Raw genomic sequence first — 23,420 nt, forward strand, 5'->3', positions numbered from 1 at the left:
ATAATATTATAATCTGTCCTTACTTCCTGATGCAGAGTTCTTGAAACTCTTATAATTTCTTAAGTAATAAAAGAACGAGGAGCATCTTTTCCTCTAATATGGGATTCTGGATCCAGGTTCCTGATTCAGGGCTCTTGAGACCCTTGTTAATTTCCTGGGAGATAGGAGTTACTTTTATCTCAATGAGGTGACTCTGGTGGTGGTGGGGTGGTGGTGGGGGAGGCTGATGCTCATGGGCTCCTGGATGAGGTCTGGTCACTAGAAAGACCAAGCCATGATTAGGAGCTTTAGAGCTCCACCCCTTTTTTTCTTGAGAAGGGAACAGGACTGAAAATGGAATTCACAATTGATTGTGCTTAAATGGCTAAGCCCCTATAAAAATAAAAAATCCCAGCAGTTTGGGGTATGGAGAACTCCCAGGTTGTTTACATCCACATTCCAGGATTGTAACATACCCCAGCCTCATGGGGACAGAGGCTTCTGTGCTTGGGACCTGCTCAGGAAAAAAGATCAGGTCTAAAACTATCTTGTATCATCACGATACATCTAATAAAGCAGAATAAGACCTTCCTTGTCTTTCTACATGCATTATGCACAGTACATTCATTAGTCTTATATTTATTTTCATAACCAAATATTTTATTATCTATATTAATATAAAAATTCATATTTTAAACTAATTGACAGAATTAACTAAGGTCTCAGAATCCCTAGTCAGCACTGTTTAGTTTTACTTCTTAATCTTTGCTGCAGTTCAATTTAAGTCAGATAATGTTTCCTGGATGGTTATTAATAAACCATAGTTTTAGCATGCAGTATGCCCCCAAGCTCCCAGTCACTGAGAAATTAGTTTCTTATAAAGCCCTTTCTAGCTCTCTTTCTGGATCTCTTATATATTATTTCTTTGTTTTAGGTCAATCTCAATAGACTTGAAGAAATATAATCTGTGGAGTCTTCTTTTTAAATTACAGAACCACACAGGCACATAACTGTCAATCAACTAGCTGTAAATGTTTACAGTAGTCATATTTCAAATGGACTCAGCATTAAATACAGCATATTTTCTTAAGTGATCATGGCTAAGTATCTCATATCTTCAAAAGACAGGCAAGATTATGCTTTTTAAAGAAAACCATAGCAACAGTTAAAACAAGGTGACCTCATTAAGGAAAAACTGCACAGTAGAAAATTGTACCCACACTGCTGCTGCTGCTGCTGCTAAGTCGCTTCAGTTATGTCCGACTCTGTGCGATCCCACAGACGGTATCCACACTAGAAACTTAAAAATGCATTATAAAGGAAGTTATAAGGTACAGCGTTGTAAGTTTCATATATTTAATACATGTTGATGACAAGATCACTGTGTGCCTACTTGCTGTTTGTGACATTATAAATGTATATAAATTTTAGAGATAGAATGATAAAAACAAATTCCAAACTGGGATGATTCCTATACCTTTTGGATTGAGCATTTCTATTCTTATGCATTAGTTTTAATGAAGTAATTCAATAAAAAAATTGTCTGTCTGAAATGATTGTAGTGCAATCTGCTGGTTAAAAAAATTAGGAAAAAAGCTACTTGTAAAATAAAAATTACTAAGAAATTCATTATGCACAATAACATTATTCCAGCCAACAATAACTGCAATAAAGTATACGAACACATGAACATCTTAATGATTTGTAAAGCCACCACAGAAGAGATCTAGAGCCAGGAATAAGTGTGTGTCTACTGTTTTAGTAAAGAATAGAACCCCATGGTCTATGTTACCAAGTTCTATTCATTGAAACTTCCAGCCACATTTAGGGTTGGGTGTTTGCCATCCTCCCACGTGGATTTCCTTCCTGCCATGTTGTTCTTTTAGTCACTAAATTGTGTCCACCTGTTTTGGGACCCCATGGACTGTAGCCTGCCAGGCTCCTGTGTCCATGGGATTTCCCAGGCAAGAATACTGGAGTGGCTGCCAGTCCCCTCTCCAGGGGATCTTCATAACCCAGGGACTAAACCCAGTCTTCTGCACTGGCAGTCAGATTCTTGCCCACTGCGCCACCAGGGAAGACTTTCCTGCCATGTGCCATCCTGCTTTTCTTAGGGAACACTTTATCTCCTTCTTTGTTCATTATCATGTTGAAGCCTTTAAAAATAATAAACACATCAAGCCTGCATTTGTGCAGGTATATGATACTCAGCTTGAAGTGAGATCATCTCTTCTCTGTCTGCACATGAGAAAATTATTGTCCCCGAGCATAGAGACAGGCAAGCCCTGGATGCTCAGGTATTACCCTGCTCATCAAGCAGCGAAAGAGCCCTGACTACTAAGACTAGCCTTCCAAAGAGATTCGCTCTTGCTTGGCTGGTTCAGGACACTGCTGTGCCCACAGTGTGTGACTATCTTAGCAGCGTGGTGCATGGCTTACCTCCTTGCCTGACTTCACAGCCAGCAGAAGGTCAGGGCAATCATGATCAGCTGGGTATGAGGTATGAACTGCGATTATTTAAGAATCATCAAGAACATGAAGAAGCACATTGTTTTGAAGCTTGTTTCCCCCTCCTCTTCAAAATCACTGGAGACATATCAACTAGCAGAAGATAGCTGTGCTCTGCGTTGATTTGAGGTGTTACCCCCAGGAGTGTAGTGTTATGAGAGATTTCCCTCAATTATTAAAGGAAAAATATAGAACCAAGGACAATTCTCAGCACTCAACAAGTCAATCAGGAAACCCCATGGGGGAAGGACTTTTTCTTTTCACTGAAAGTAGATAATGCCTTGAATTTCTCAGTGAGAAAGAAAAGGCTGCTGCTGCTGCTGCTGCTAGTCGCTTCTGACTCTGTGCGACCCCGTAGACGGCAGCCCACCAGGCTCCCCCGTCCCTGGGATTCTCCAGGCAAGAACACTGGAGTGGGTTGCCATTTCCTTCTCCAATGCATGAAAGTGAAAAGTGAAAGTGAAGTGGCTCAGTCGTGTCCGACTCTTTGCGACCCCATGGAGTGCAGCCTACCAGGCTCCTCCGTCCATGGGATTTTCTAGGCAAGAGTACTGGAGTGGGGTTCCATCAACTTCTCCGAAAGAAAAGGAATGAATGGATTAAAATGAAAAGGTTTCGGAGAAGTAACATAATCTTCACTATGGAGAAGAGAAGGGCAGGAGGAGGGCAGCAGTGTTTCAGCAGGAAGCACAGCTCAAAGCCTGCCAGCATTCTTCCTAGCAGAGACGGGCTTATTTTCTTGATCCCATTTCAATCTTTGACCCATTCCTTTTATGAGTCAAAGGATCTGGCAGGAGTCTAGGATTGTTTACGAAGTCTCTGCCCTCCTAAAATGAGTTTCACAAGGAATGATTCTGCCATGGTCACCTCCCTGTGCCCAGTGCCTAAAAAGGGTCTGGTGCATAATTGCACCTTGATAAATATTTGTTGAATGAATGTGTTATTAGCTGCCTCCACCTGCAATTCTGTTTCAACCGTTTCTGCCTTAATGATGCATCAGTCAAGTATTAAGGCAAGTAGTGAAAAAGAAATGGAAGCCCTAGGCCATTTCTCAGCCACTTAGAGCAGAGTGAGGTGAGGAAATGAAATTAAAAGGGCAAAAGGGAAATTAGTAACAGGAGAAAAATATAAGGAGACGAATAGGCGAAGAGAACACATTCTCCTTAGACTGCGGAAGTAAACCCTTAATGGATGATTCAGAGTATAAGCTACTGGATACTGTGCCCATCCTTAGACATGTTAACTAGGCTCTCGGATGTCAAGGAAGAGAGATGCACGAGCACACTGCCTGAGGTTACTTCACTTTAGCCCCGACCTCACCATCACAGGTGACAAGTTCCCTCTCGCCTGGATGTAGGCAACCTGAGCCACAGGGCTATTTGCGGTTTTGGTTTATTAGATTCCACTGAAATGTATTTCCACTTTAGCAGGGCTTGACAAGGCAGATCCAGCAATACCTCTCAACTGATGCGAACATGGCTTCTATTACTGAAACAAATCACATGATATGCATTTTTCTCTCTTTCCAGGATATTCCCTTTTATCCAATTCTTTGCCCCCATCCTCGTGCCAGATTCAATTATGGCATTCAAATTTTGTAACCTTGCCAAGAATCCTTAAGGCCAGTGGCAACATTTTTAATAAATCAAAAGGATCAAATCAAATAAATAAATGATTTGGGTGGCAAAGGGCAGAAAAGTTCCAAATGAAACTCAGAGTCTTAGCATGTCAGATAGGAAACTGCATAATCAGCAAATTTCTGGAGGTTTCTGGGTTACGAGACAAGGTTTCTTGCACATTGCACTAATTATGGCTGGAGTTAGAGAAACATGAAACAGAATAAAGAAAAAGCAGAAAAAATGATTGGAAAGTTGGCCACAGCTACTTCTCTCTTAAACCTCATTTCTCAAGTCAAAATGTCAGACAAAGTACACTTTGTGGTGAGTTTATAAGACTACTCAATATAGGAAGAACTTTTTTTTTTTACTATAGTAATTCCTTCTGCCTCAGGGGGGAAAAGTGTTTTTTTTTGTTTTTTTTTCTAGAGCAAAGATAATTTGTTGGCTTTTTACCTCTTCTGAACTCACTGCTGTGTCTTTGAACCATTTCTTAAAGTGTCCTCATTTTTTTCCGCAACACACACACACAGTTTAGAGACTACAAATGCCCCCTGCAACATTTCCACTCTGAATTTATGAACTAACCAGTGTGCATTACCTTTATAAGTATGAAGCAACGCTGCGGTTGCACTGTTCCATTTATTGCTTCAAATACTGCCTAGTTTCAAAAAGTTTCACCATCTGTTCTGGCTTAAACCAAAGCTGAATTAAAAGGATAAACTCCCTATTGCCTCTGTTACTGTTGTGGTGCTGCTCTATTTTAGGACTGGGAGGAGGTGAGAAGGTGAAATAAATCTATATGAAGTCTCTAAGAGGATAGAAGATGGAAATTTTCTTTTGGCAATTAATGGTATTAGTTTTGAAACTGATCCTGAAGGCTACCTCTTTCCTTTTGATAAGTCCCATCAAAAAATTGAAACAGACTAAAAAATATCAGTATATCAGTCAGTCACATATTTGTTAAATTTCTTCTGAGTTCTGACATTTAACTACATTCTGTGGTGCTTAAAAGAGGTGTAAAACTTAATTGCTGCTCTTAAGGATCTCACGTAGTAGTAAGAGTGATGAGAAATATGTACATGGAATAATTTTTTTTTTAATTAGTAGCAAAGATAGACACTTTGACCATAACTCTAATAATAGAACAGGAAAAGTAAGATTCTTTTCTGTCAACCAATTATTGCTTATGACTGACATTACCAGGTGTATGCATTATATCTTTACTAATATTTTTAAGTTATGATTAGTAGTATACATAGCCTGCAACTGGAGTTCTGATTTTTAATCAGGATAGACCAAAAAAAAGCTCTATGTTTATAGCCTAAGAACATGTGGACAGATTATTCCAACAGGTATCTTCTGTGATCCATCTTAACTGTTGATGTCAATGGAACCACCTAGCAAAGCTTTTATAAATTAAAAAAAGTGTTAGTCGCCCAGTCATGTCCAACTCTTTGCAACCCCATGAACTATAGCCCACCAGGCTTCTCTGACCATGGAATTCTTCAGGCAAGAGTACTGGAGTGGGTTGCCATGCCCTCCTCCTGGGGACCTTCTCGACACGGGGATCAAACTTATGTCTCCGACGTTGTAGGCAGATTCTTTACCATCTGAGCCACCAAGGAAGCAATGTGTATAACTAAACACTTAATAAATTAACTGATTAGAAAATCACTGGGCCCTACTAACATAAACCCCTGGGGTAAGTTCTGAGCATTGTTTTCTGTTGAAATACAGCCAAAGTTCAATACTATGATAGTTTCAACATACATGTTAGTTTTCAACATATGTTGCCGCTGCTAAGTCACTTCAGTCGTGTCCAACTCTGTGCGACCCCATAGACGGCAGCCCATCAGGCTCCACCGTCCCTGGGATTCTCCAGGCAAGAACACTGGAGTGGGTTGCCAATTCCTTCTCCAATGCATGAAACTGAAAAGTGAAAGTGAAGTTGCTCAGTCGTGTCTGATACAACATAATGATTTGACATTTTCATACATTATGAAAATGATCATCACAATAAGTCCAGTAACCTTCTGTCCCCTTACAAAGTTATCAGAATATTATTAACCGTATTCCTTATGCCATACATTAATTAATCCTTGTGACTTATTTATCACATAACCAGAGATTTATATCTCTCAATCCCCTTCACCTGTTTCTCCCATTCCCCCATCCTGCTCCCTTCTGGCAACTTCAGGTTTGTTTATGGTTTCCATGGGTCCATTTTCATTTTCTTTATTTTTTACATGCTATATATCATTGAGACCATGTGGCATTTAACCTGGCATAGTACCCTCTAGATCTATGTGTATCATTACAGATGACAAAAAAATGTTTATGGCTGAGTAACATTCCTCTGTGTGTGTATCATTTAAGTTGCTTCTCGGCTTTTGTAGATAATTCTGCAATGAGCACTGGAGTGCATTTATCTTTTTAAATTAATGCTTTTGTTTTCCTCAGGTAAATACGCAGAGAGGAAATTGCTAGATCATATGGCAAGTCTATTTTTAATTTTTTTTTAAATTCCCCTCTCTTTTTTTTAAACTCCTGTAAGGTTTATGAGGAGCATTTTTCTTTCCCCGCCTCGGTCTTTCTACACAGCATACAGGATCTTAGTTCCCCGACCAGGGACCCAACATGGGTCCCCAGCAATGGAAACCTGGATTCCTAACCACTGGACCACCAGGGAATTACTATTGTTTTAATTTTTAAAGGAAACTCCAAACTGTTTTCCACAATGGCTGAACCAATTAACATTCCCACCAACAGTGCATAATGGTTTCCTTTTTGCCACATTGTCCCAGGTGCTTTTCAAACTACTGTCTCTGTGCTGGGACTTGGGAGAATGTGAAATTTTAGGAAGGCCCTTAGAAAGCAAAGTCTGTGTTTTCGATAGCTTTCTGGCACCCCTGAATATAAGCCTCACTGGTTTTCAAAGCCTGACTTTCTGGGGTCTTCTCCTTCTGGTACAGAACCCCTGGACTGGAGAGCCAGGTGTGAGGCTGGACCCCGGCTCCTCCAGGAGACCCGCCGTGGGTGTCACGTCCCTCCCCCACCAACCTCCTGCTTGTGAGTCCCGACCTGGAAATGTGGGCATGACTAGATTGAGTCTCTACCCCTCTTACCTGTCTCCTGGTGACTTCTTTATATCTTTAGTTGCAGAAAATAATTTCTGGTGGTCCTAAGGTTGTTCTCAGAGACAGTAGCTCTGTAAGTAGTTGTAATTTTGGTGTGGTCCCGAGAGGAGGTAAACGCAGCCTCTTCCTCATCCACCATCTTGACCTTCTCACACCAGGTGATTTTAATGAGCTGTTAGGATTGAGAATCCCTGCCTTAAGTAGTTACAGCCATGCCTTATTATTTGAATTGTTCCTTTCTCTCTTGAACCTATGAGCTACTTTTTTTTTTTTTTAATAGGTTTGGGAAAACAAAGTCAATAATTCCAGGTACCCTTCAATCACCAAGGAGTTTTCTGTTGTTGTTGTTTTTTTTTTTTACTTTCAGTCCAGTTCAGTTGAGTCACTCAGTTGTGTCTGACTCTTTGCGACCCCATGAATCCCAGCACACCAGGCCTCTCTGTCCATCACCAACTCCCAGAGTTCACTCAAACTCATGTCCATTGAGTCAGTGATGCCATCCAGCCATCTCATCCTCTGTCGTCCCCTTCTCCTCCCGCCCCCAATCCCTCCCAGCATCAAGGTCTTTTCCAATCAGTCAACTCTTCACATGAGGTGGCCAAAGTACTGGAGTTTCAGCGTTACCATCAGTCCTCTCAATGAACACCCAGGACTGATCTCCTTGCAGTCCAAGGGACTCTCAAGAGTCTTTTTTACATTAGCACCTAATAAAATATTTATCTTCCACTGACTTTTCTTGTAATGACACTATGTTCTCCTGGCATTCCTCACTCCTGCATGGCAAGTTTCTCACTTATAACTTACAAATATTTGAGGTCTGAGATTTTAGTCCTATAAAGCCCCTTGGCTTTTTTTTTCTGTATGTTAGGTAAGGGCACCCACTTACATGGCTTTAGATATCTCAGGTGTAGTGATAGCTCTTAGATTGCTATTCCTAGCTCAGATAATCTGAGCTCAAACATAATCATCCAATTGTCTGTTTACTACCTTCACTTAAGTAAGTAAGTAAGTAAAAATGTTAGTCACTCAGTTGTGTCTGACTCTTTGTAACCCCATGGACTATAGCCCACTAGGCTCCTCTGTCCATGGAATTCTCCAGGCAAGAATACTGGAATGGGTCGCCATGCCCTTCTCCAGGGGATCTTCCTGACCAGGGATCAAACCTGGGTCTCCTGCACTGCAGGCAGATTCTTTACCATCTGAGGTACCAGGAAAGCCCACCACCTTACTTAAATGGCTATCATTGTCCTAAATTTAAATTATTAAAGTCTGTTTATTAGTAAATTTTAAAACTTTAGTGAAATGGACAAAATTACTAATTTTCTCATAACGTCTATCTCTGTAGTATTTATAAGTGTTTCACTTAATAAAAATTCCTAATATTTTTAAATTTTTTCTCTCTTTTACCTTGACCCATCTGGAAGTTTTCTCTTTGATGGGTCTTTTCCAAGACTAACATTTGGCTTTATTGATCTTATTACTTCTGTTTGTTTTCAATGCATCAGGCACCCACATCCTCTAGAGCCTTATCACTGTCAGTCTGAACCCTGTCATTCCAACCATATTTGGGGGGATCATTTTTACTATTTGTGCCAAAGTAGAACCAACCAAAATGATCTTGGGTTAGTCATTCATTGGTTAGTGTGAGCAAGAGTTTCTCCAACAGCTAATAATCACCAGGAGACTGAAAAGTCATACCGGCTATTGCCTGCAATTGCCTGCACTCTTGAAGAGGTCCATGGCAGGATGTTTTTTAATCTCTGTTCTTTACTGAATTTTTTCTCTAATATTTTTGCACAGACTTAACCCAAGGATAAACAGGCACCACAAGTTGACTGACAAGTTGATAGATATTATTCTAACTAGTTGATATGTGTTAGGCCTTTCAACCTTGGCAGTGTTAACATTTTGGACAAGATAATTGTTTGTTTGAGGGAGGCTTTACTGTGCATTATAAGTTGTTTACCAGCATCCCCGGTCTCCAGCCTGTATGTGTGTGTAGCACTTCCCACCCGTCAAGTCAACCAACTCAGTACCTCCTCTTCCCTACCCAACCCAGCTAAGAAGCATTGTTTAGAAGGCAGTCCCTTGAGGCATGCCTAATATCTTTCCTAGTGAACATATTTTCACTAAATGTGTCTAAAATTTGCAATGATTTTTATGTCAGAGGACTGCAAGTGAGAGATGCAAGATAAAAATTTATCTCAGCTGGCTAGTGTTCAATACAATTGAACTGAATACAGTCAATACCGCACAACACAATACAGTGAATTTCTCATGGATAGATTTAGAGCCTGCATTTAAGCTAAATAACAATTTCATAAGCACAAATGAAACTTGTCTCGGAAAGAAATCTGATGATGGCAGTTGATTGCAAATTCATTATAGTTGAAATAACTACTGTAAGATTTTTCTTAAAAAAATTAAAACTCCAAATGTTAGTATTATAAAGTTCAAATCAAGGAAGGCGATAAACCCATTGTAATCTGGTTTTAAAAACACTATGCTCGGGACTTCCCTGGTGGTCCAGTGGCTAAGATTCCTTGCTTTCAATACAGGGGACCCAGGTTTGATTCCTGATCAGGAAACCAGATCTCACATGCCACAAGTAGAACTCTCACATGCTGCCACTAAAGATCCTGCATGCTGCAACTAAGACCCAGTGTAGCCAAATAAATAAATATATTAAAAAACAGACAGCCCCTCCCTAATATGGTCATTTCTATATCACATTTTGAGAAGAACAGAGGTTCAAGGGAAGAGTATTAAGATTATGAAAACTTAAGCACCCATATAATTTAAGTAACAGTCAAGGGAAACTAAAAGGTTAAGACTGAATAACAGAAAACCCTGGCAAGCATGGGAGGGGGATGACAATATTGGAAAGGTTGTCGTGTGGAATATGGGATACATTCTGTTTTGCACAAAGAGAATTAGAACCAATGAGTGGAAACTATAAGAACTTAGAAGTGAGGAGTCACAACTAAGTAAATTTAATCACAAATTTGCTTAACCAGAATTATATTACTTTTCTGGAAAAAATCACATTTATGAAATCAGCACTTTCATGTTGTTTTCAGCTAGTTCCAGGAGTTTGTGATTTCACACACAGCAAGATGAAAAAGACGTAAACAAAGGTATATTTAGTAGGTGCATCTTTAAGTGAGTCAGTGTACTGGTGCTTAATTTAATGAATATTAAAATCCAGAAAACACAGGGTTGGTAGTTTTCCTCTGCTTGTCTAAGGATGGGTTTTCCTTTCAAATGCAGTCTTCTTTATGCTGCCCCTGTGTCCCCAAAGGGTGTCGCAATTACTTTTAAAAAATCAATAAAACCACCATTGTATTAAGAAATATTTTATTAACAAAACAGTAAATTCCACTTGCTTAGCATTTCCAATAATGGATAAGTTGGCCTTGCAACAGAAAAACAAAACAAAACAAAACCCTTAGATACCCAATCACACAAAGCACTAGAAGGGTAGGGTCATGTGGCCTTTCTTTGATGTCTTAGGGATTAACCACCTCACACATTATTGTAGTATTTGTTTTTTGTTTTTTAAAAAAAGGCAACACATAACATGGATTAAAAAAGAAGCATACTCAATCAGAAAAGTTACAGTCTAGAGATGTAATCAAATTTATGCCAGGTAGTGTGAAATCCTCTATTAACTGCCAACTACACATGGAACCCTGATACATTTGGTATGAAGATACTTGGGATTTCATTCATGCCTTTTCTCTCCCTAGCTTGTGTTCTTCTCTTTTCTTTGTCCATTCACAAAGAAAGAAGAAAACAAGAAAAAAAATTGCTAGATTTCGTGTAGGCCATTACATTGGAAATATTTTTACCAACAATATTGCATAAAATTTTAAAATTTATGCTGGAAATAAACACTGAAATCAATTTCAAACAACATGCTTCAGAGATATACTGCTTTAAAATACCATTATTTTAGTTATTTTCAATCACAATTTAGAATCTTTCTGGATGGAAACTAGTTCAAGTTCAGATCAAATGGAAAAGCAACTGTTTCTTTCAAACCTCAAGATGTAAATGAGTGGTTTTATATTTACCTTCTGTTTCACTGGCTTTCCCTGAGTAAGACTGGATGAGAGGAAAACAGCAACTACAAAGAAATTTATGAATTCTTTAACCTGGCAAATTAAAAAAGAAGAAAATCTGAAACACAAGTAATTGATACTAAATTTTTAGTTTCATACCTCTACTTTCTGGGTCATGAAAAGCCTTTAGGACTTTTCATATATGACAATTACTTGGCAACCATAGATGGTGGTGATTTGCTATGAATTATACATATATCTAAGGTGCTGTATGTCTATAATCCAGGCCATTTCTTGGCTTTTTTCATCAACTGAAGCATCACAAAAGATGTTTTGCATTTTTTTGCCTTTTCTGATTAAAGCAAATTGTAAAATTATTCTTCTCTTCTATAAAATCTAATATTCTTTTAGGAGATGTTAAAGTAATGCAACCAATTTTTACTGAGACATCACCTTCCAATCTAATATTGCATCTCCTTTGCATTGCCTTCTCAGACTAATAATTTATTGCTATGAACATCATTGAAACCATAGGCAAAACAAGCATATAATCTATATGTTTCCACTACTTAATGTGTTAAACTAAAGCTATATTTAATGATATATATGTAAAACCAGAAAAGTTAAATTATAGTCAATAATCAACAGATAATGATTTTCTTAAATGGACAGTAATATAGAATCAAAAATTACTGAAAATACTTTTTTAGTTGAGAAAGTGTTTACTTTCCAAAAATGTTTATCATGCACATCAGGTTTAGAGACTATATATATAATTTTATTGGAAACAAAGTTTTCAATTGTAGCAGCCAGGGTTAAGGTATAGATCAATCAATTTTGCTTCTGCAACCTGCCCACTTAATGGTTCATATTCATGCAGCAATATACCAGTGATAGTTTACTTGATAAGAAAAGGTTCCATTTCTTTAGGGACTAAAATCTTCTGGAAGTTTCCCGGGAGCATATCTCAGTGAAGCAAATCACCCCGTTTGTCATCAATATCTTGGCACAACTATCCTCCTTCCTGCTTTTCAATTTGTCAGTAAGTATTTTCTATTACATGTATGTTTGGGTCTTCCATCCTATCTGATGGATTCCTCTGGATTTGTATTTGTGTGTGTGTTTGTGTGTGTGTGTGTGTGTGCACAGGCACGCACATATCTGTGATCATGAATGGGAATGTATGTGGGAAATGTGAGTATTTGGGGGAGTAAAGATTATAGGATACATATGTATATAGTTTGCCTTCTAATCCACACCTTTCATACAAATACTAAAATTTAACTGCAACAGAATAAAGGCTGTACATGTAAAGGAAAAAAAAAAGTAGCTGAGTCTTTTTATATACATTCATACATATCTTCCTTAGAATAAACATTACATTGTAATTTTAAAAAATGTAAGTAATTGTGGTAATTTATAATGGTGGCAAAAAAAAAAAACCCTGAAATAATTGCTGATCTGATGTCATAAAACTCCCTATAGTTAGCAACACTTATAACATTGAATTTACCAAAAAGGGCTGAAGAGCAGAGATATAGTTTGCATTTTCTATACAACAGGCTATAAAACATCACTTATCACAGTCCAGAAAGCACACAGAGATGGATTTTATATAAACATATGTAATAACATATTAAGCGTGCATGAAAATTTCCCAATGATTGCATCTATACCTTCTTGTTTATTTTTTGTTGTTGTTGTTTCTGTTTTGAAATTTTAGTGTGAAAATGTGCCTTATCTTTCACATTGTTGAAAATAAGGCCTCCATACTTTCTTTTTTTTCCCTCACAACCAGAAAGGGGCTTTTTGAATGTGTTCCCACACAAGTCTTCAGAAAAGTCAGCACTTTTTTTCAAGTGCAAGTTCGTGTCAGCCACTGTTCCAGTTGTGCCAGGCGGTGACCTTGGAAAAGGCTTGCAGGTGGAGCCACTCAAAAGGACATTCTTCTCTGGCCATCAGACTAACTGGTTTCTCAGGAAAGCGCTAGCACTTTGGCTAAATCTGGGATCCTAGGTAGCTTCTTCTGTGTTGTGTTTTGTGTTGTTTTTGTGTTGTGCCTCCCGATGATGTAATACTCCTTTGCTTTATGAATGCATGTGGTCATCACTGTCTCTTAGAAATGTTCCAGCAACATAAAGACAGGCAGAGTAAATTAAAACACTGTGGATGTTAAGGAATTTATTGGCCCCTGTTTTTTTTTTTTTTTTTTTCTTTTTTGGAGAAACAAGAGCATGAGATACTTGTTTTTATTTTTTAAAAACTGTCTTTCCTTCCTGATTGCATTCCCTGTCTTCTTTTGTATGTGCTTCATAAAAAGGAAAGTAAATAAGTTTATATTATGTCTCGGATAAAATGAAGACTATTTCTATACAAGGGTCCTTTTTCAGATCTTGGGCTCAGACGTAATACTCCTTATCCTTGTTCTTCTTGTTTTTGTTGGCGCTTTTCGCACTGCTGGGTTGTTTCTCCTTTACAACAGCCCCATTGGACTGTGCTGAGTTACTGATGTAGTTTCGACTCTCGTCCACGTGGTACGAGCCTTCATCCCGGTTTCTGTACTTGTACATAGCATAGAGAAGGATGAGGATGCATAGGGCGGCAGCGGCCACGATCCCCACGACCATGCCCGTGGTGCTGCTGGACTCCCGAATCACTTCCGCTGAGCCTGGGTACGGCTCTCTCCCGCCTGCCCGTGTTGGGTTGGCTGTAGGAAAGAGGGTGAGAAAAAACACCGAGTGATTATGGAGTTTTCCGAATGTCAGAGAGTAACATTCACCATCTGTTTTCACGCCTAATGGATAGTTGCCTGTGCCTACTGCTCTTGAAAAAGGATACTGAAGCTAGTGAGTGTAGTGATGCCTACACCTGGTGGTCACTAAAATCTAGGGACAATGAAGCATACCACTGAGAGCGATCTGTTACCATCTTTTCTTTTTCACAGATCACTTTTGTTAATAGGGTGCTGTAAGTGTAGCTCCAAATTAGCCCCATGTAGCTCTAAAGGGCCATATTGATGTGTTAGGTGAAAAGCAATAAATTCAACATGGAAAATGTATAGCATCATAATGACTGTATAATATTAGAGAATAATCATTTTAAGAATCAAGAAAAAGGATAGCTAAATTTAGGATTACTTCAGAAATCACATTGCCTCCTATCGCAATGAATACAGTGTTGAACAATAAGATAAAACAGGCATTTTGACGAGTCAAGTTGACTGCTTTTAAAAGTGTTATTTTAGTCACAATTTTTAGAAATTAATTTTATCTATCATACTCTATATATTATGGAGTATATATACTCCAACTATGGAGTATAGCTGCTTTACAATGTTGTGTTAGTTTGTACTGCACAGCAAAGTGAATCAGTTTTATATATGCCTATATCTCCTCTTTTTGGATTTCCTTCCTATTTAGGTCGCCATAGAACACTGAGTCGAGCTCCCTGTGTCGTACAGTAGGTTCTCATATTTTTATGTCTTATCAATAGTATATATGTGTCAGTCCCAATCTCCCGGGTCACCCCACTTCCTCCTATCACCCTTGGTATCCATACATTTGTTCTCCATGTCTGGGTCTCTATTTCTGCTTTGCAAATATCATCATTTATGCCATTTTACTATATTCCTCATATACACATTAATATACAGTACTGGTTTTTCTCTGACTGACTTCACTCTGTATGACAGTCGCTAGGTTCATCCATGTCTCTACAAATGATTCAGTTTTGTTCCTTTTCATGGCTGAGTAATATTCCACTGCATACACATACCACATCTTCTTTATCCACTCCCGTGCTGATGAATATTTAGGTTCTTCCATGTCCTGGCTATTGTAAATAGTGCTGCTGTGAACACTGGGGCACACGCGTCTTTTTGAATTATGGTTTTCTCTGGGTAAATGCCCAGTGGTGGGATTGCTGGGTCATATAGTAGTTCTATTTTTACTTTCTTAAAGAACCTCCATACTGTTCTCCATAGTGGCTGTATCAATTTACATTCTCACCAACAATGCAAGAGGATTCTCTTTTCTCCACACCCTCTCCAGAATGTATTGTTTGTAGATTTTTTTTTAATTGGCAAAGTATTTTAATAAACATTTCTCCAAAAATGACATTAAATGGCCAACAAGCACACAAAAGATACCCGACATCATTAATTAGCAGAAAAATGCAAATCGAAACCCTGAAGAGATACTACTTCATACTACTAAGATGCCTATAAGCAAAAAGATGGACAATAAAACATGTTGTGAAGGATGTGAAGAAATTGGAACATTCACACATTGCTGGTGGGAACGCAAAATGGCACAGCCGCCTTGGATACAGTTTGGCAGTTCCCCAAAAAGTCAAATACAGACTTTCCTCATGATCCAGCAATTATATTCCTAGGACTGATGTTTGTAGATTTTTTGATGATGGCCATTCTGACAGGTGTGAAGTGATACCTCATTGCAGCTTTGATTTGCATTTCTCTAATAATTAGTGATGTTGAGTATCTTTTCATGTGTTTGTTGCCCATCTGTATGTCTTCTTTGGAGAAATGTCTATTTAGCTCTTCTGCCCAAATTTTTATTGGGTTATTTTTTTGAGATTGAGCTGTAGGAGATGTTTGTAAAAATATGGAAGGCTTCATGAATTTGTGTCATCCCTGAGGTTCTACTAATCTCTGTATTGTTCCAGTTTTAGTATATGGGCTGTAGAAGTGAGCATTACTCACAATTGTACAAACTAAAACAGAACTGATTTCCTTTACTATTGAAGGTTTATCTGTTTATCGAAATATATATGTATATTATTTATTTACTGGCAATGGTTGAGTGATCACCAAGACCAAGTTTGAGAGGAGAAAGTAAGAAAACATTTTTACATACTTTAAAGACTATCTAGAATGATTCTGACTCAAAATTCAGTACATAGCAGATGATCATAAATAAAGGGCTAACTGCCTCACTTTTATCCAATTGATAAAACCCTCATTCTGTCTTTCCAAAGTATAAAGTTCTTCCTTGGGTACAAGAAGTGGATTGCAGGGGGCATTCATATTTTTCTCCAAGGCTTAGTCAGTCACTGAAATTAACCACCAATAGGGAGAAAAGTCCTAGGGTTTAGCTTGCAGATTTGGAGGAGAGAGGAGCGGTTCTCTTCCTTTACCTTATAAACTTATTATTTAAAACAACTTAGAAGAAAAGGAGCTGTAGAGAGGTAGTATTCTATCCCAACTCTGATCCCAGGTCATGTTTCCCTAGGGATTCTATTTTCTCTATTTCTCTGAATCTCCATCTTTTCCCTTGTCTTACAGAAAACAGATAACTTTTCAGATGTAAAAAATTAAAAATTCTACAATTTTCAAAATGATATTCTTTGTAAATTATGCAGAATGAATTTACATAATCTCAAGATTGCATAAATATTGAATATATGTATGTGTGTATATGTGGAAGGTTTTTTTTGTATATATATATATACACACACACCAGAAATTGAACATTTCACAAAGACTAAAATGGTACTTTTATTACACTATTATTAGTAATTTTTAAAATATTTCTATAAAAGTCCCTATTAGCTATTGGGGATCATTTATCTGTCACTTAGCACCATACTGCTTTGTAATTCCATTTTCAAACATCACCAAGATTTCATCTGCCAAATGTGGGTTTCTTGCCGTCGCTTTCCTTTCCTTCCCCAAATAAAGCCTTACAGATATAGTCACTAACAAAGGAACAGCTTTCAAAGAAGCAATATGCTCTGGAGCTACAAAATGTAGCAGGTGAAACCTTTGTATCTTGAATGTATCCCCTGCTTGTTTTACAAAAGTGCATGTAATGTTGCCAAATTAAAACGCCTTGGAGTTGCTTCTGGGGCCAAGGCAGAAGGCGACGGAGACTATAATCCACAGCATTTGATTACAGGAAATTAACTTCCTCTCAAGAACAGAACCCATTGCGGGAACTCTGTCACTACCTGACAAACCAAGGCAGCACTTTCTCTTTCAAATACCGTCATCTTTGCCAAAGTCTGCCAATTAGCTCAGCTGCTAACTTTCACTAAATGACAAGTTTCTGCTTGCTCATTTTGTGGAGCATTCTCTCACCATGGTGTCTCAAAAGCTGGAAAAGGGTTTTATTTAAACATTACCTAAATCATTTGCCCCACCTGATGGAATGCTTTCCTTTTAAACATGTTTTCATAATTACCTCACTTTGTCTGTCAGAAATAAATAGGGAGAAGACAGATAAAATCCTAATCATATAGTTCATGATAGTCAGACTTGAGAGTTTTAATGGAATGCAGGGTTTACATTTTTTTTTTTCTTTCTTAAAATAGATATTTAATTTATTTATTCAGCTGTGCTGGGTCTTAGTGCAACAGGCAGGATCTTTGGTTACTGCATGCAGGTTTTGTGTTTTTTTTTGTTTTGTTTTGTTTTTTTTTTTAAGTTGAGGCCACAGAGAACTCTTAGTTGTGGCATGTGGGATCTAGTTGCTTGACCAGGAATTGAACCAGGGCCCCCCTGCATTGGAAGAGTGGAGTCTTACCCATTGGACCAAGAGGGAAGTCTCTACATTTTATATTTTCTAAACTAAGAATATATATGTACTTCTCTTTTTTTTCATTTAGGAATAGGTATTGTAAAAGGACTATCTTATCAGAGAATTTTAATCTGATTTTTATCTGTTCAAAAATTTCTGATATGTTTTCACAACTATTGAAGGAGCACAACAAAACCGAATTGACACAAAACTAAAATGAGATGACAAAGACCAAAGCAAAAGCCTCAAATGCTTCCGCTTTGCCATAGAGCTATTTGAGAAATGCCTCCTGATTAAGGAAAACACTGTCTCTTGAAACTTTGGCCGAAATGTTGCTTCTCATGCAGTCCTGAAACAGCTCTGTAACCCATACATAAACAAGAATTCTAAATATCATGAAAATAGCCTACCAACCCCCTACCACAAACCCAATGATGAAACATTTTATCTCCCTTTTTTCTTGATTCATTTTGAAAATTAATAACCACCACAGGTATTATGATAGGTCTATTTGGAGTATGCAGTTGCCTCCATATCTAATTGATTATTGAATAATGTTTTCTGCTTATGCTTCCAATCTGAAAGCTAAGTGATAATTTTCTTAATTTTCATGCTAAGATCACTTAAGTACTTAGACGCTTAAGAGTTAATGGGACATCTCTCTCAGAGGTACAAAAACACCTAGAGAAATTTAAATATTTCTATGAATTATAAATGTGGTTTCCCTTATTGATGGTCATTAGTGATTTATTTTGATGATCACTGAAATATCTCTGAGGAATTTCCTATGAATTTAAATGTAGAGAATAGAATAAATGGCTAAAAAGGCTACTGTTAGTTGCTCAGTCATGTTTGACTCTTTGTAGCTCACTGCTGCGATTCATGGGGTCGCAAAGAGTCGAATACGACTGAGTGACTGAACTGAACTGAACTGAGGCTCCTCTATCCATAGAATTCTCCAGGCAAGAATACTGGAATGGGTTGCCATTCTGTTCTCTGGGGGATTTTCCCAACCCAGGGATTGAACTCAGGTCTCCCACATTGCAGGCAGTCTTTACTGTCTGAGCTACCAGGGAAGCCTAAAAAGGCTAAACACCTTCTTATAGAAATTGGTTAAAAAATTTTTATTAAAAAATACAGTCATTTCTTCACCATTCATAACAGTATGAAGACAGAAATTTAATCAGAGACCTCCCTAAGCAATTGTATTTAACGACTTTGGCGTGTTGCATTCTCTTTATATTTCCTAGTAAACTGAATCGAGACATTATAAATAATTTTTAAAAATCTACAATGTGTTTTTTTCTCAGTAGTGCCAAAAAACACATAAATGAACTAAATTTACTTTCACATGGTCTCCCTTTCTTTGTTGCAGCAAGTGATGAGAAAACACTTAAAAAACATGTAAAAGAGAATATGAGAGAGGCGCTAAAAGAATGGAATGGGTATAGATTAGCAACAAGTCCCCAAATAGTCAAAAGTTAACTGGTTTGTAGGTAAAGCTAAGCTAACACAACCAACTCATTATATGGGGCTCAGAGGAACAAGGAGCCCACATCAATGGAAAACTTCAGTAGGACTGATGATGGGCAGTGGATAAGCCAAGGCATTTACATATTATTTGGTATAACTGGAAATGAACAAGTATTCAACTCCACTGGTGGCACACAGTTTGATTTGAAGATAGCTTGCTAGCAAAAAATGTAGAGAAGATGAAATATCCTATGTGTTTATTTCCATATATCCTATTTTAATGATTCATAAAATAAAGGCATCACAAATTACATATAGTTTATATGAACGCTATAGTGATAGATTATTTACTTAAAATTTTCCCAAGTAACTGTATCTTAAGTTTTACTGAAGGATGACAATCACCACATACCCCCCAGGAAACAGAATGGAAATGCTAGGTCTACTACATGGGGGGAAAGTGCACGTGTACTCCTTAATGGCAAGAGGAAGACTTTTCATTTTTGCCGGTATTTTTGCCTAAGTGATTCAAAAGTACTGGTTGTAGTGGCAAGGACACAAGGCTGTCACAAGGGTTGCAACCTCTTTCATATAAGCCACTTCTCAGCCAAATGGCTATGGGACTATTTCTGGGACTTGTGTAAAGATAGTGCTATCTTAAGGACAGATAAAAACTGATTTTTAATTCTCTTTCTCTCCCAAATATTCAGCAAGATCTGATGGCCTCTAATTTTCCACACGGTCTGTTTTGACCCAGATTATCAAAAATCCTAAAAGCTAGTTCTATGACTTTTCTCACTTTTCACTGTCAAATCATTACTGTGGTTACTTAGAAAGACACTGTCTTTCAAGTGCTAGGACAGTTATTAACATATTTCCACATGATACCCCAAACCAATTTTAGGTTACATCAGATAATAATTCACTGTGAAAATGCATAGTAAGTGCAAAAGACACATTCTAGGGCCTTGTGACATAAGAAGAATAATTGCATTTGTTGCTCTGCACAAAAAAATTAAAGTGAAATATTAAAAAATTTAACTTAGCCTTAACTTGCTGCATAGCTTTTTAAAACTACCACCACAGAAAAAGAAATGGTCCTTTTTATTTTGACACAGTTCTTGGCACTGTGTCTGTGCAAGAGTATTATTTCCCCAAATAGGAACTAATCTAGATCTAGCTAAGAAACACCATGGAAAAGACAGGTTTAAGAGATACAACAGGCTGTAAAATGGACAGGACCCTGTGGTAAATCTCATTTCTCACTAGCTCCTTTGGGTGGCTGTCACCTACTCCATGCTCCTGCCTGCCTTCTCTCTTGTGGACGTCCTCCCCTTCCCCAGCTCTTCTCTGCATCCCTCTCTCGAATCTTGACATCTTTCTAGATGGCCCCTAGAGAGCATAGTGATCCCCCCACTGCGTAAATGAACAAGGCCAGGACAGCGAGGTCAGAACTCTGCCTTTTGAAGCTGGTGCCTTACTCAGCCAGGAGTGCAATGAGGAACAGAACATATTGCCAAGTTCCTGATTTCACAGCACACTTTAAAACTGTCCCAACTGTCAAAAAAAAAGTCTCAATGTAATTGTTTCATTAAAATACAGTTTTAGTGCTTTTATAGGCCTGCTTTACTTAAAAATTTAACTTCCTAAATTTGTTTATAGAATGAAATTCAATGTTTTATCAAAAGAAATAATGTTTTATTACAATTTAAAAAAACTTCAATTGTGAGGATAGTAAGATGAGGAGCATGTTAGGCCATTCAGCTTTGCACTGGAGCCTGTCCTTACCAGTCTGCCAGTTTGTGTCTGGTCTGGTCATAACCTTCATCTATACACCAGGGGAGAATAAAGCGCTCATGCTGTCTCTGAAAGATGATTCACAACTGAAGTTCTAAAATAACTCTTCATTTTGAAAGGTAAATTTTCAAACATTAATGAGTTTTTCCAAGGAGGTTTCACTGTGCAGTGGAAAGAATGTGAAATCCATCTGAGGTTGGAAACAGAGCAATTAAATTAATTTTGTTATTAAAAAACAAAACTGCTCTTGATTTATGTTTTTACATAATGTTTTGCAAGAGAAACCATGCTTAAAGTCTTAATTCCTGTTACATAAAATGAGGTGGGTAGCGGAACCATGTATTTCACCAAGGCAATAACCATGTCATCAGATGCTCTTTTTATCACTCAAATTGGCAGTTTTATGAAAATATTTTGTATACTTGATGAGTGGTTCTTTCACTGTAATCTTATTGTATTCATGCTGTTTCCAAAGTTAGCTTTTCAGGGTGAGACTGTGGTTCCCAGGTCATTTGTATTGCTGGTTTTATTTCTTAAATATTCAGTTCAGTCCCCCAATTGTGTCCAACTTTTTGCGACCCCATGGACTGCAGCACACCAGGCCTCCCTGTCCATCACCAACTCCCGGAGTGTATTCAAACTGAGGTCCATTGAGTCAGTGATACCATCCAACTATCTCATCCTCTGTCATTCCCTTCTCCTCCTGCCCTCAATCTTTCCCAGCATCAGGGTCTTTTCAAATGAGTCAGCTCTTCGCATCAGGTAGCCAAAATATTGGAGTTTCAGCTTCAACATCAATCCTTCTACTGAACATTCAGGACTGATTTCCTTAAGGAAGGACTGGTTGGATCTCTTTGCAGTCCAAGGGACTCTCAAGAGTCTTCTCCAACACCACAGTTCAAAAGCATCAATTCTCCGGCACTCGGCTTTCTTTGTAGACCAACTCTCACATCCACACATGACTACTGGAAAAACCATAGCCTTGACTAGATGGACCTTTGTTGACAAAGTAATGCCTCTGCTTTTTAATATGCTGTCTAGGTTGGTCATAACTTTCCTTCCACGAAGCAAGCATCTTTTAATTTCATGGTTGCAATCACCATCTGCAGTGATTTTGGAGCACAAAAAAATAAAGTCTGACACTGTTTCCACTGTTTCCCCATCTATTTTCCAGGAAGTGATGGGATCAGATGCCATGAGCTTTGTTTTCTGAATGTTGAGCTTTAAGCCAACTTTTTCCACTCTCCTCTTTCACTTTCATCAAGAGGCTCTTTAGTTCTTCTTCACTTTCTGTCATAAGGGTGGTATCATCTGCATATCTGAGGTTATCATTATTTCGAACACAAATCTTGATTCCAGTTTATGCTTCATCCAGCCCAGCATTTCACATGATGTAATCTGTAGGGTGACAATGTACAGCCTTGATGTACTTCTTTTTCTATTTGGAACCAGCCTGTTGTTCCATGTTCAGTTCTAACTGTTGCTTCCTTACCTGCATACAGATTTCTCAAGAGGCAGGTCAGGTGGTCTGGTATTCCCACCTCTTTCAGAATTTTCCGCAGTTTATTGTAATCCACACAGTCAAAAGCTTTGGCATGGTCAATAAAGCAAAAATAGATGTTTTTCTGGAACTCTCTTGCTTTTTTGATGATCCAGCAGATGTTGGCAATTTGATCTCTGGTTCCTCTGCCTTTTCTAAATCCAGCTTGAACATCTGGAAGCTCATTGTTCACATATTGCTGAAGCCTGGCTTGAAAAATTTTGTGCATTAGTTTGCTAGCGTGTGAGATGAGTGCAACTGTATGGTAGTTTGAGCATTCTTTGGCATTGCCTTTCTTAGGGATTGGATTGAAAACTGAAGTCTTGTGGCCACTGTCGAGTTTTCCAAACGTGCTGGCATATTGAGTGCAGCACTTTCACAGCATCATCTTTCAGGATTTGAAAGAGCTCCACTGGAATTCCATCACCTCCACTAGCTTTCTTCGTGGTAATGCTTCCTAAAGCCCACTTGACTTCACATTCCAGGATGTCTGACTCTAGGTGCGTGATCACACCATCGTGAGTATCTGGGTCATGAAGATCTTTTTTGTACAGTTCTTCTGTGTATTCTTGCCACTTCTTCTTAATATCTTCTGCTTCTGTTAGGTCCATACCATTTCTGTCCTTTATTGAGCCCATCTTTGAGTGAAATGTTCCCTTGGTATCTCTAATTTTCTTGAAGAGATCTCTAGTCTTTCCCCTCTATTGTTTTCCTCTATTTGCACTGATCACTGAGGAAGGCTTTCTTATCCTCCTTGCTATTCTTTG

The 23,420-nt window shown here is 38.2% G+C and overlaps 1 protein-coding gene across 19 annotated transcripts in view; it reads right to left on the reverse strand.

Moving 5' to 3' along the window:
- Positions 10,584 to 23,420, reverse strand: part of NRXN1 (neurexin 1) — a 1,209,846-nt gene continuing 1,197,009 nt past the window's right edge. For all 19 annotated transcript variants that reach the window (XM_018055223.1, XM_018055219.1, XM_018055217.1 and 16 more), the window contains one exon: positions 10,584 to 14,014. In XM_018055223.1, the coding sequence (XP_017910712.1) occupies positions 13,707 to 14,014 (308 nt within the window). In that variant the 3' untranslated portion in view covers positions 10,584 to 13,706. The remainder of the gene's footprint in view (positions 14,015 to 23,420) is intronic.

This window comes from Capra hircus, chromosome 11, assembly GCF_001704415.2.
Source record: "Capra hircus breed San Clemente chromosome 11, ASM170441v1, whole genome shotgun sequence".
Taxonomy (NCBI): Eukaryota; Metazoa; Chordata; class Mammalia; order Artiodactyla; family Bovidae; genus Capra; species Capra hircus.